The sequence below is a fragment of the Schistocerca serialis genome, chromosome 4, assembly GCF_023864345.2.
Source record: "Schistocerca serialis cubense isolate TAMUIC-IGC-003099 chromosome 4, iqSchSeri2.2, whole genome shotgun sequence".
Taxonomy (NCBI): domain Eukaryota; kingdom Metazoa; phylum Arthropoda; class Insecta; order Orthoptera; family Acrididae; genus Schistocerca; species Schistocerca serialis.
In genome coordinates this window covers 319,271,971-319,286,762 of record NC_064641.1, presented here as the reverse complement: position 1 = coordinate 319,286,762, position 14,792 = coordinate 319,271,971, and the positions used below count along the sequence as shown (strand labels likewise).

Below are 14,792 nucleotides of genomic sequence, written 5' to 3'. Positions count from 1 at the left end.
CAGAACATTCAAAAAATTTAAAAAGGAAACATTCAGCATGCTCTTCCAAACTGAACCTTAAAGTCCGCTTAAAATTTCTTTAAAGTATATGGATAAAGTAGAAAGAAGTAGGACAAATAATGTGAATTTTGACATTTTTTGAAAATTTCTGTCACAGCAGCAACGAGAACAACAGTTTTGTATTGATCTTTAAGGTATGTACCTATCAACCAGTAGGCCTATTTCACCAGTAAAAACAGCAACTACATTAACTTTATTATCTCCTTTGATTCAAACTGGGTTTAATCTCACATAAAACTTACGTTGCTTCCTTCTGAGTGCCATGTGCAGATTCAGATGATTTAAAATTTTGTTTTCGCTCACAGGTTTATTGTGGGAAAATAGTTCTGATGGACGAAAACTATGTATCTGGATATTGAACAAATTTGAACTGAAAATAAGATGTATCTGCTTGACCAGCAGTAATAATTATTTGCTCTTTGACATGATGTACATATCATGATATTGTGTAACAAAAGTTTCTCTTACACCTGTAGTACATTTTACACTAAAAAACAGAAATAAAAACTAAATGTATTTAGAACACACTTACACCTTAAAAGTTTGTAACATCGTCTGGCAACATTTTAATTAAATGTTACTAGTTTAGTATCACATCAAAAAACAACATTCTTAAGTAGTGTAAGCAATGAGCGCACACAGCGAGTCAATTTATCACAGAAAAAAAAAAAAGTCAAATATAGTCAGTTCATGTGTTTTGAAAGTTGATAGACAAGAGCCTGTTCCAACTTTTTCACTTCACAACACTTGAAACTAATTTTAAGATGGGGAGAAACGGAGGAAATGATATTAACTTCTATGCATTGCAGGCTCAAATGTGTGTGCATCACACACATTTCAAACAAAAAGTTAGCATTCATGCAGCAAAGAAAATGTGAATACATGTCCAAACTATCACCACATAAAGGTACAGAAACTAAATATCTTCTCTTGGATTGTACTTTCACCACAACATTAAGTAAAACCTCTTGTTAATCTGACATTTTAATCCACTTACTAATTAAAGTTGAGATTTCTTACAAGCACCATTTATCAATCCTCCATTTGAAAAAATTTATTACAAAAATACACGAGTTGACAGCAAAACTCCCAACTTTCAGAAAGAAAATCTTTCGTCTCCCTTAAATTCACAGTACTTGCATAATTTTTACTTCATAATCAGAACTGACCTGCCACAGAAATTCTGAAGTGTGTATTCTTGTGACACTCAAATGTTTAAACAAATTACTGTTCTGCAAACATTGAGGTACATCTATTTTTTGTGACAAAACAAAAATTAAAAATAATTTTACAAGTTGTCAGTTCTTAATCAAAGGCAATCCATGCTAGTGTCTTTAATACAATAGAATGGTCATGTATTTAACAACTAAACAAATTTCTTTCCGCAGTCTTATTTAAATGCTTAATTTCATTTTATTCACTGCTTCAGTGCAGACTGCTGAGCCACCTCTGGCTTCAAACAAGGGTTAAGTCTTCGCAGTTTTAGTTACCTGGAAAAGAACACAATTTTTTTAAAATATTTGACACTGAGTAAAGAACTCAAATAGAATGAATTTAGTCCACCACCACATGCTCTTCATACAATGTTAGGTTACAAATTACTACTTACTTTGGACAGTAACTGCTCTGGGAGGTGTACTATTTGCAATTGGAGCTGGTGTCTGTTGCATGTTGGTTGAGCTGTTCCTATTGCGGTTAGCTCCTAGTATCCCAGATCCTTGGCCTCTGAAGTTGTTGCGGTACTGACCTCTGTAACCACCTCTGTTGTAATAACCACGACCTCTAAATCCACCTCTGCGTGCTGATGCTACTCCAAATGTTTCAGAGTTCAGCTTACGTTCTGTCCTCCAATCTGTTCTTTGTGAACGCCTGAAACAATTTTTTTTGCAAATTTAGCAACACAGATGTAATTGCGACTTACTTGCTGGGCAAGCAACACTCACACAGCTATTCCATTTCACAACAGTTCAATAAATGTTGCCATGACATCAGACAGCCTAAAAGAAGAAATACTAACCTCATACTCACTAAAGGCGGGTCATTTATCTTTGCATCAGAGTGGCCTGCACTTTAACATTTCCCAATCTATCCTCTCTTTCCCGACCGAGGAGCTTTTAATCCCTAAAGCTGGGTTCGTGTCAGTTTTACTTGTATACATATACAGCAGTATTTCAGTTTTGTTTCCTGATGGAAAGTCCTAGCCAGAAGTTAATCCATAATCTCATCAAAATGTTAACACACCTTATTTTGATGCAAGACTCATTGTCTTTCGTGACAGGGTTATTAGAATCTCTTCTGAAAGTATCCCTTCTACCTCACCACCTTCTGTTTCCGACATTTAATTTTTTTATCTCTTTCATTCAAACATTATTGTCGAAGAATATGTATAGGCCATTGGCCATGAAACCTTATTGTAACTTACTCTAGTGAGAATATGATTAAGTGCAGAATTAAATTAACTGGTAAGGAGATCCACTTCAGTTTACCCAAATTCACTGGTATACCTGACCTCATTCACTATTGTGATCAGTTTATTAACACACACTATCTGATGAAAAGTATCTGATATCAGAAGAAATAGATCTGTCTGTATAGAAAGATGTGAGACTATTGTGCTGGCAGCAGAGCAGCAGTAACAGCTGAATGTTTCCAGTAAGAGAGCTCTGTGACTTCGAAGGTGGACTGGTTGCTGTGTCACATGAGTAACAAATCCATCAGGGATGTTTTAATCCTTCAAAAGCTGTCCAAGTGAACAATTGGCGATTTCACTTAAGTGTGAAAGTTAAGAAAAACACAGCTAAACAAAGACCAAGCAGGCTTCATGTACTGATGGACAGGGACTGTTAAGCATTGCTGAGGGTGCTTGTAAAAACCTGCATGAAGTTAGTGGACGGAATCAGCCTACTTCCGAAGGGCTACTAACAGTCCAGCTAGTAACTGTGCATGGGGAGTTACAACAAATCTGGTACAATGATCAAGTAACTCTTCTGTACGTTACACATTTCTTTAGTCTGTACGGCGTGTAAGCCGACAAGGAAAAAAAGGTCTAAATTTTTACAGGATTTCCTGTGTAAAAATACACCTTTTCCACAGTGAAAACACATTTTCTCTGTGTTCAGTGACAGCATACTTTCACTCGGGACTGTAGAACTTGTCAATCATTGAATGGTTAATGTTCTATACACTGGCGTGTAACTTCCCTGCATTTTGCAATGCGGAAACAAAGAAAAGGACATTTTGGAAAGATCTTTGATGTGCAGCAACATGTACGCTGCACGTTTTCATATTATGAAATTATATCTTCCAATTCCAGGAAACACAGCACATTAGTTTCCGAAGCACTGAAATCGAGGTTGCAATGTGCTTTTGTGAGCCAATCATAGCTCATGTCATGTGATCTTGCCAGCCAATGACGGCAGACATTCAGAGCATAGGACACATGATCTCAGCCAAATAGTATAATCACATAAGTAGTGTTAACACAAAAATAGGGAAAGTTGATGGTTTAAATTAAGCTCAGCTTTCATATATAATGTTGGTCATTTTTGCATGTGTTATGCTTGACAATAAGTCATGCAAATGTGCAAGTAAAATCTTAAGTAATGACAAATGTCTGGTCTTCTGGGCTCTAAATTTTTCTAAGTGGCTGGTCCTCAAAATTTTATGTCAGAGTGAAACAAATTGTGATTTAACAAATTCAGCATACCTTCTCACACTTAACATATTTCATCTTGCATAAAATGAAATTTAAGTAAGGCTTTTCAAACCACCATTCACAACATTTCCTCCAACCTGTTAGAAATAGGTTCGTTTCAGAATTTGCCAGACTGCAGCACATATCAGACATTACTGCACACATGCAGGTACGATGATGTTACTCTGTATGTTTGTACATATGAAGCAGTAAGAGCTCTTACATTATGTCATAAAATAGAAATGACATTAGAGGCTACTCCAAGAGCATCATAATTTCATAAACCACACTAAAATGCATAATTCAGTTTGAAGTGCACATTTATATGTCCCAATTCACTACGAAGTAGGCTTCAACCAGATAGTAAGCTTTTCAGTGTGGTTTTTGGGATGTAAAATTACTTTGAGTATCAGTACTCTATTATCTAATGTTGGTTCTTTATTATAGCATAAATCTGTATGTGCCACAAAAAGAAAGTTTGCACTTAAAATTCAGTGAACCATTGAAAATGGCCATTAGTGTGGAATAGAAAACTTCGTTTCAAATAAACTGACTGCCTCAACAGGAAAGATCAGTAGAAGTCAAATTTATTTAGCAAACCGACAAAAATAACCTCTTTGTTCTGCAAGGCAATTAATGCTCGAGTGTCAAAAAATGCGGAAATAAAATAAAACCAAGAAACAAATTTTAGCCTTTTGTAATTATGTGAATGTATTTTAAATCACTTGCTAGTGCCCAGCAACAGAAATACATTTTGTTTTCATTTGATGTGAGAGGTTTTAAATAAAGAGGAAACAGCAAAAATCGCTAAACTTGAATACTCATCATGTGGAGACTGTACCCCCTTCCCACTACAACTCTGACTGCTCTGCGTATGCGCGGGTCTGGCAGGTTGGGTGAACCAAGAAAAGTTTTCCGGGTTGTATCTGGCAGCTTATTGCTACTGGCAATACAGTTAATAGCCACACTTCAAGTAACCAGGAACAGGAGAAGGTACTGCTCATACACATCTACGCATACGCATAAGCCCACTGGTAACAGCTGAAAAACCTAGTATGAACAATTGTTATGTCACACTCCTCAGGAGGAGGTTGCTGTTACGAGGCATTGTACTGTCTTCGTCATAAAGCCTTTGACACATTTTGCTGTTGGCAGAAGCTCATGTGTGCACTGTTTTTGTTGTAAATGGCACATTTCCTTTGCAAATTAGGTTTTATTTTGTTTTCTCTCTGGTTTATGTTATATTGCTGAAGTATTATTCTGCAGTATTATTCTGCAGTAGTGGGAAACAGTAATATTCTTTGTTAGAGTATCAGTTTTTACCAGTCAAAATAAAAAATAACCAAAAACTCAAACACCAAAAAATTCCCAGAATTTTAATAAGTTGAAGAGGGTTTTCCCAGTTTTCTCCCAGATTTCCCGGGGCATGTAAACCCAGTTTAATTAGTGTCAAGAGCGACAGTGAATGATTCTAAGAAAGTTATCTGGAGTGATAAATGACATTATAAACTGTGGGAACGAAAGGGTTCAAGTTTGACAAATGCCTGGACAATATTACCTCCCGTCATGTGTAGTGCAAACAGTGCAGTACATGAGGTGAATATGTTACAGTATGGAGTGTTTCTTGCAGTCAGGGTGTGGTTCTTTTGTTGCGCTTAAGGGAACACTGAATGTGAAAGGATACAATCACATTATACAACACTGTGTACTGCACACAATCTAGAACAGTTCAGAGACAACTGCATGAGCATGCGCCCTGTTGAAGCAGCATCTGTGAGGCAACAGTTTGTGGACAATAATATTCCTGCCACGAACTGGCTCCCCAAGAGTCCAGATCTGAACCCAATGCAGTAACTTTTGAATGACTGGATTGAGGGGCTTAAAGAAACGAAGTTACAAGTTGCTTCTTTCAAAGAAACTATTGACAATAATCTGAAATCCACATTTCAGTAAAAGGGCGTTATCAAATATAGAGTAATACAAAACCCTAGTGTTTCAAACAACTTTCGAGTCAGAATAGAATTGTCTTTACATCTTACTTAAAATACATAATCTTATTTTTAATCACTAACACAACTCAGTTTTTTATCTGATAAAAGTCACAAAAAGTTTGTATAAGTGAGACAGTTTAAACTTTCTTTAAGCAGCTCCTGAAAGTTTGGTTTCCAACCAGTTGAAACAACTAATGTCACTCCGATTTCAGCTGACTGCAGTGTTTTGCTTTCATGATGGCTGGTGTGAAGAATCTAGGCTTCCATAGGAATGCAGATGAGAACTAAGGATTCCTTTGCCACTCCTGGATAAATACAAAGGAAACTGGCCCAAAACTCTTCCAAGCCCTATTCTTTTCAGCACTCTAATCACATTTCAATTGGACTGCAGCCTCTTATTTCATTAACCGGTGTATGCACGTTAATTGTTATGAGTGAGCTTGGTAATAGATGTGAATCTAACAGTTGGTACTCCATCAGTGTAAATTCTCCTAACTCTGTCCAAAAAGAAACTATTTTTAACAAAAAATCATTAACAATAGGAAATAGATCAAAACCTTCTGATGTTGCTTTTAAGTTTTTAGGAAACTATAGTCCTTCCACCGTTTTCTTCTTGTCCACAAATTGACATACTATGAAATGAAGTCATTGAGCTGTGTCAGTAGAACTGTCACACTGCAAAGCAAGAAACTGAGACCTCAGTCTTAACTAGCAACTCTTTCACATTCTGGGCCATTTCTTCAAACCTACATTGTATACTGTTGTTTGGAAGAGTTCTCATCTGCTTTCATTATATTTTCAAAAAATTGGCTGCTTTAAGAATGGAAGGTTTGATTAACATCTCACCAACAGCAGGTAGCTTTGTTTTCCTGTTTTAAGAGAACTTAGTATGATTATTTAGCAACTCGTGTTTGAAGGACCTAATGGAGTCTAATTTCATGTGATTTAAAGAATATTTTTCCCAACAAAAGCTTTACGTTTAGTTTTCAATTGAAGATGAGCTGCAGTGTGTCATTACAAGACATTATGAAACAACACACTGTAGGAATCAAATAATTACTTTTTCAATCAACATAAATTGATACCCAAGATTCATATAATATTCTTTTATTAGAGTATGTTCATTATATCTTCTTTCTTTAGGAGCTAATTTTAATCATTGTAAAAACCAATAAAAATATTTATGTCTACAGAGCAGAAGTAGTATAATACTGTTACATATGCAGATTTCAGACTGAAGGAGGCCTTTTCAACAAAACTTGTGATACGTTAGACGAAGCTGATGCTGCCAACTGTAAAACAAAATGTGCTCAATAACTATAGTAAGAACAAGACTTTTTACTGGTCAGACCACATGCTTCTGTTTTCATCTGAGCTGTCTGCAGATAAGATTCCCCTGTGTTAGAGGTGCAGAGTTAAGTATGGGGTGTAGCATCTGTATGATGGTCCCCTTGACACCTTCACAATACTGGCCAAGGTACTGTATTTACCCGAGTATAAGGTGATCCTGAATATAGGACAACTTCCCTTTTCTGAGGAGACTCCTTCAGAAAAATTTAACATTCTGACTAATCAAAATTACAATCTTTTATTGACCTAAGCTATCTGCCTAAAAAGTTACCATTACACCTATTCTAAAATTAGGCCATTTATTGGTTATCTATGTTTTGATAATAAAAGGAGAAAAATAAATAGTTTACATTAATTTTTATCTTCACTCCCTCTTGTTTAGCCTGTCACCTGTAGAACCACTCTTGTTAATTGTCTTCGCCGTCATCCTAATAGGGCACGGTTGAACTATCTTCATAGTTTCTTCCATGTATGTTGCGATTCTATTTTTACACATAGCGGATTTCACTTCTATACTAACATGGGACTATTAGAATTTCTTTTGTTACAGAAACACATTGTCTGCCTGTTACTATCGCATGGGCTGTGTGGAAACAGCAGCTGAACACCCCATATATTTTACATCATACCTCACAGTGAGTATCGACAACATTGCTGTGTGAAACACTGAAGTACACCACTGGCTCCTGTCTACACTTACCTCCTGCAGAAATGTACACTATTGCTGCGTATTTGGCAAATTTTGAAGTCAATTTAATTCAGAGTACAATGGAGTAGTAGTAGTAGTAGTAGTAGTAGTAGGAGGAGGAGGAGGAGAGTATATAGCTTGGTAAGGTGTGTGAGGAATGAAGTAATGGGTTTGGAGTCTGGAGGGCATTGAGAGAGGTAGTGTCCGACAGCAGTTTCAGGCAACTTCTTGCAGTAGTTGGTCAATAGGAGTGGAAATTCTTTCAGTGGGAGCACAATACGCAGTTAGAATTGCGTATCTAGGACTGTTGACTTAGTGGATTTTGGGGACCATGCAGAAGGTCGGTGTGCAGGGTGTCGTTGGGCTGAGGAGAGGGAGTTGGGAGAGGTTCTGGAATGGGCCTAAGGATTCCAGAAGAGATTGCAGGTTATAGTGAATTGTGGAATGGGATCATGTCACCATACTGTGCCACTCCCCACTGGCTCAAGTACCTGTGCACCATATGCCTCACCCACACACATGCCATCACCCCCTCCCACATTCCCAGCCAGCAAACCAGCTACCTCACTCCAGGTCACTAGCTAGTCACCTCGATCCCTTCCTTGCCTCCAGCCCCATCCCTCACCCCATCCAAACCGCTGGACTGCAATCCCAGCACCTAGCATCCAGCTGCAAATGTACATACCTGTACTCTAGCTCGACAAAGGATTTATTCCTAAACCTATTTGTTTTCTTTATCTCTTTTATGTGCCCATCAATGACTCGACACTGTCCGGCTAGTGGTCTTCTCTCTTACAATTTTTGTATCAATATAGAAGACCGTATAATGAGTTGTTGTAGTTATGGACATTTTTCTCAATATGAATATCAGTACGTTTTATATTAATGAAATTCTGACAATCATTTGCAGATTGCAAAAACAATATGTAAAAATTAAACTTTTATCAACTGCACTGGAAGTAGACAGCAGAGGTGGAAGAAGACTGCACCAGAAGTATTGAGAGTGGGGTGTTTATAAGCAGGCAACTAATATGAAAGGAATGGAATGTGAAGTATCAGACTAACTCCTCAGGTATTCTGTTACTGTAGAACAGAACAAAAGCTGTGCAAAATTCTAGTCCAGATTATCTCAATTGTATATTTACAGGTTCTTCACAATTTTCCTGCGTGCTGTGGCTTGTAGAGTTTAATTTTAATGTAAAGACTCTTTGAGAAAGCCAGAACTAGTTTAGGAAACATTCTACCAGTTACAACATTTTCATAAATTGTATCTCATGACTTATGCAGAAAACAAGATTCTACATTCCAGTGTTGACAATGTGTACAGAACTACATCACCTAAGTTGGTCTTATAAATGTGCAGGAAAATTGCAACTTCAATTAAGAAATGGAGAGAGGAATGGAATATTTAATAAATGTAATGGATCTTCACTTGTCTTTGAAGTGATCATACATGTAGTAGTAGTAGTAGTAGTAGTAGTAGTAGTAGTAGGGGTAGTAGATGTGGCACTTTATACCGGTGTTAGCTTTCTAACTGAACATTGCTGCATGAATGTAATATTTAGGGATTTACATATGGAGAGGGAGGAATGTTACAAAAGGGCATATAAACAGCAATGTTAATTCTTTAAGCATTCTGCTGCTGTAGATGCAAACACTCCACTCTTTAGCCTGTTTTTGAGCACTGCGTGTTTTTGGTTGCTCCTGAAAAATTGTAGAAGTAATTTAAGAAATTTCTCCCTTGCACTGATAATCAGGTTCTCCAAATTGTCCTACTAGGTTTTAAGGAAGATATCTATTAGAATGTGTTTCATATTCAAGAGCTACCTGAAGAAAGGCAAATGTGGCATTTTGTCAGAGAGGTCATTGTAAAAGCTCCATGGCTGATTGCCTCTGGACTATACCGAGAGCAGGTATCATTTTAAACTTGATAATGTTACTTGTAGAACTGCCTATAGTTAATCTGTTACCCTCCGCCACACACTGTCAGGTGGCTTGCGGAGTATGGATGTAGATGTAGATGAACTTACCCTTTACTTCTCTCTACTGCTTCACAGCTTATATTGTCGAAGAAAGACTTTGATCGGTCATAATACACTTCATGTTCTTCTTCAGTCTCACCTTCACCAATTCCAGTCTCATTTCCAGAATCATCTTTCTTTTCTGCATCACCATTCGCTTTTCCATCACCTGCAATGACAGGTTCTGTATCTGCTGTAACATTTACAATTTCATATTTCAGCAGATTTTTCTACAGAACACTACCTGTCACACTCTTAGTTGGTTCTGAAACTATCACAGTTAAGCAAAGCATTTCAAAATTTTGAAAATAAGAAAAACACACACACAAAACAAAGCATTCACAGGCATATCTAAGAACTAATTTTAACAAACAAGAGAACTGAATACAAGCTTTTTGTTACATGAAATAAAGTATACAGCATAAATAAATTCAACTGAAGAAAAATAGCTAAGAAGCATCTAAATATTTAATAAAACTAGACAAAACTACAACAATAGTGGCATCCTGTAAATGGATCTTTTGTCAGGCATCAGCAATGAAAAGTATGTAGTACCTATCAAACTCTTCCAGCAATTTTTATTACATGAGCATAGTATATCTTTAAAAGCCAGTTTAATGCGTGTTAATTCTGAACAGAACACACATTTTACTCTTCCCATGCTCATTTCGCCTAAGTTTAGGTCCATAATTTTTGTATGGGGGCAAAGTGCAAGAAGTAATTGAAGCAAACACTAACTTCCCTTTTTCTTAATTCAACTTATATACTGAACTCACAGTAACAATACTGTAAATTTCTCAGTAGCCATATCAATTTCATTATTCTAAAAACCTTAAAATTTGCTCCTGCAATACTAAATTAATTTATTTTTACCATATTAGTGAAATAAAATATCTTGCCAACATTCCTCCCCAAATTCAGAAAACAAAGTGGAATTCAGGTATTGTAAAGTTTCACTGTTGAGTTCATTAGCTTACATCCCTTTCACTGTAATTTTCTTCAGCTTCTTTCCCTTGGAGAGTCTTAATTTTTCGTTTTATCATTAATATTAAAATTCTGAAGATTTCATTTCTCTCCTACCCAAACCTCACAGCTCGTATGCTGGGTTGAGTCGCTCACACGTACCATCTGTAGTGCCAAAACACCCTGCACCTGCTGTGCCCCCAGAATAACAGCTGCCTAACTGCCCCTACAGCATAGAGGTCCACAACCTGACTTGGCACTGGATATGTCCGTTTGTGTGTAGGCCTGACATTCAATGGAACAGCGTGATGGTGTTTACAAGCTATGGTAAGCAAGAAGGATAAAATTCCCAACATCTTATGTTGTTTTACTATCATAAGAGGAAAACTACCTACAATGCCAAAAGATGATTTGTGCTGTATACAGGAACAATGCAGTAACAGCTCAATCATGCCAAACGTGGTACAGTCAATTTCGAGCTGGTAATTTCCCCCTAAACAGACAAACCTCTATTTGGATGGTCAGTGGTTACGGACATGGTACAGCTTAATGACATGACAATGCTCCATGAATGACAGCATGGGCGTTGGCAGTGAAACTCTTTCACTCTTGCTACTGTAGCCAGGAATTTCAGGAAGCTGGGTTACATAAATACTTGCAATGTATGGGTTTCTCGTAAACCGAGTGAAGCGAATTTGATTTAGTGTGTGTTATCTGCAACTACTTAAGGAGACAATCAGAATGCTTCTTTCCCTGAACACCTGGTAACTGGTGATGGGAAGTGGATTATGTACAACACTGTTCAGATGAGTAAATCAAGGCACAAAACAGGGCAGCCACCACTATCAGTTCCTAATTCAGGACTGCACCCGAGGTAAGATTTGCCATCCATCTGGTGAGATTGTGGGGGCATCCTGTACTTTGAACTTGTTCCGAATGAGATCATCACTTCCAAGAAACATAGTTCACAATTTTATCGTCTCAAGGCAGCCACTGATAAATGACCGGACTTTAAACGTTATGTCCTTAACACAACACCACACCACACACCTCTATAGTGACCTGCATTCTTTTGAGTGGGATGTGCTACCCCAAAAATTGTACTCACCAGACACTGCCCCATCCCAGTCATCTTTTCTGCTCCTGACAGTACTTCCTAAATGGTAAACACGTCACCTTGAAGGACACACACATTTTGAAAGAATGACGTTTATAAGCTCCCTGAGAAATGGCAACATATTGTCTATAACAATGGTGTTGGTTTGTTTACAAAACCAATCTACTTTATGTAGTTACATTGTGCAAGACCTTAGGTGTGATGTGAGTAAGCAGACAGGTCTCGAATGATCTGTTGTAGCTGTGCTGTGGAGAGTTAGGTTCTAGGACATTTTTGTGACTGCAACATAATACAAAGCAAATTAACTTATGAGACAACCCAATAGTAATATTCTCACTCAGATGCCTGCTAATATATGTACATAATGATTTGATTGTTTAGTTGAAGGTAAGGGATGAAACAACGGTTCAGTCTTTCAGACAAGGGTTCTTTCATCTGGATGTTCAAAGGCTATGTGGTCATATGAGAAAGTATGAAGCAGTGGTGGAAGTGTGGTCCTGCAGGCAATACAGATGTTGCAGATTGAGTCAGTATGTAGACTAGAGCAAACAAATGGTCTCTCACAGCTAAGTGAGGCATGAGAAACCCGACCTATATTCGACCCCTGCCTACCAATTAAGGTTGAAGAGAGCTGCAGAGTGAAGAGTGCATGAAATCCATTGAAGTAAAAGGGAAGAGGTTGAAAATATAATGGACATCAGGTGGATTGTCAATAATAAAACAAGTTAGTGACACACATTGGCAGTTGCAGAGGAGGAGGAGGAGGAGGAGGAGGAGGCAGTGGCAGTTGAGGAGGAGGAGGAGGAGGAGGAGGAGGAGGAGGAGGAGGAGGAGGCAAACTGCCTGAAAGCAATTTGAATTGAAGAAATGAGGGATGACACTTCCAGCGAAGGAGGCAGGATTGAATGTTCCGTGACCAAAGTGCTGCGAATACCAACCACTATGCCACTGCCCCAAAGGTAGTTAAAAAACTGCGTCTGAGAATAAAAGCCACTGTCTGATAAATCTAAGAACAGTTCAATTTTCATGACTTGCCAACCAACATGAGAGTCAATCCTTTGGGAAAATGATGCTTAGCACAGAACCTGGAGGAGGGGGCCAGTTAGGTTTCTCAAGCACAATGTGGGGATGCCTTGTTACCTAGAATTGAACCATGACTACTTCCAGTATGATCAATGCAGAGGCAATGTACTGGTGGGAGTGGGGGTGTAAGTAATCGTCTCTCTAACATAATAGTCATCCAGTTCATTCCCTTGGAAATGCACATGACTGGAACAAAAGAAATCCTACCTGATGACACACATGATTAAGTTCAGAGGGGTCATGAATAGTAAGTGTAACACAGTAAAAAGCGAAACGTTAGTGACTTGGTCAACAGTCTCCAGGCCAATGACAAAGTATTAAAAAGGCATCAAGGGAGGCCAGCGTAACAAAATGGAGGGTTCTTTCACGAGTTTCTGACCAGCGTGAAATGAAAAGCATAAGCTGTGATAGCAAGGCTTTAGAACTATCAGCGTAAAAGATTGCAGCAACCTTATACTCCTTAAGAATGAAGCAACAAATGGTGGTAGATTATGGGAGTGACATTTTATGTCCCTGGAACAGATCGTCCTAATCCTTGGTCTTGGTACGAACTAAAGCAAGGTGTGCAACAAAACATTGGAATTACATTCTAACATGGGTACGATTAGGCCCTGGCCGAGGACTGAGGTGCAATTCCACCTGAGGGCAGATGTCAGGTGGTCTATGTCCTTTTACATAAGAAGGGAAGGATAAATTCGATGATCAGGAAATTGTAGAACGTTAATTGCCTACATGGGGAATAGTTTTCATAATCTGAAGAGGGAAGGTCCCCCACTTCGGTGAAGAGACCACAGGAGAAGTCCACAAGGCACCAGTGGTTAATCAAACTTTGCAATGGTGGACTGAGTAACAATTTTGAAGCCAAAGGTGCCACTGAGCCACAAACATTAAGACTGAAGAGATGAAGCAACTGAGTAACAGATGTATCATCAAATTGTGAATGTAATCAACCACGTACCGTATTGTGAGATGAAGCACTGAACAGTTCATTATATAATTTGGCATGATGAGGGACGAAGTAAGGAACTGTCTTCAATTTCTCACTTAAGCATCTAAGAAGGTGTCATGTGAGACCGACGACGCCTCTGGTGTCATGTGAGACCGACGACGCCTCTGGTGTCATGTGAGACCGACGACGCCTCTGGTGTCATGTGAGACCGACGACGCCTCTGGTGTCATGTGAGACCGACGACGCCTCTGGTGTCATGTGAGACCGACGACGCCTCTGGTGTCATGTGAGACCGACGACGCCTCTGGTGTCATGTGAGACCGACGACGCCTCTGGTGTCATGTGAGACCGACGACGCCTCTGGTGTCATGTGAGACCGACGACGCCTCTGGTGTCATGTGAGACCGACGACGCCTCTGGTGTCATGTGAGACCGACGACGCCTCTGGTGTCATGTGAGACCGACGACGCCTCTGGTGTCATGTGAGACCGACGACGCCTCTGGTGTCATGTGAGACCGACGACGCCTCTGGTGTCATGTGAGACCGACGACGCCTCTGGTGTCATGTGAGACCGACGACGCCTCTGGTGTCATGTGAGACCGACGACGCCTCTGGTGTCATGTGAGACCGACGACGCCTCTGGTGTCATGTGAGACCGACGACGCCTCTGGTGTCATGTGAGACCGACGACGCCTCTGGTGTCATGTGAGACCGACGACGCCTCTGGTGTCATGTGAGACCGACGACGCCTCTGGTGTCATGTGAGACCGACGACGCCTCTGGTGTCATGTGAGACCGACGACGCCTCTGGTGTCATGTGAGACCGACGACGCCTCTGGTGTCATGTGAGACCGACGACGCCTCTGGTGTCATGT

The 14,792-nt window shown here is 39.2% G+C and overlaps 1 protein-coding gene across 4 annotated transcripts in view; it reads right to left on the bottom strand.

The window, feature by feature from the left end:
• Positions 1 to 437: 437 nt before the first annotated feature.
• The window catches only part of LOC126474036 (protein LSM14 homolog A), a 170,246-nt gene continuing 155,891 nt past the window's right edge, over positions 438 to 14,792 (bottom strand). For 2 of the 4 annotated variants that reach the window (XM_050101443.1, XM_050101446.1), the window contains exons 8-10: positions 9,814 to 9,997; positions 1,670 to 1,929; positions 438 to 1,550 (exon numbers count right to left, since the gene is read on the bottom strand). In XM_050101443.1, coding sequence (XP_049957400.1) covers positions 1,543 to 1,550; positions 1,670 to 1,929; positions 9,814 to 9,997 — 452 coding nt within the window. In that variant the 3' untranslated portion in view covers positions 438 to 1,542. The remainder of the gene's footprint in view (positions 1,551 to 1,669; positions 1,930 to 9,813; positions 9,998 to 14,792) is intronic. The other 2 variants (XM_050101444.1, XM_050101445.1) reach the window with 2 other exon arrangements.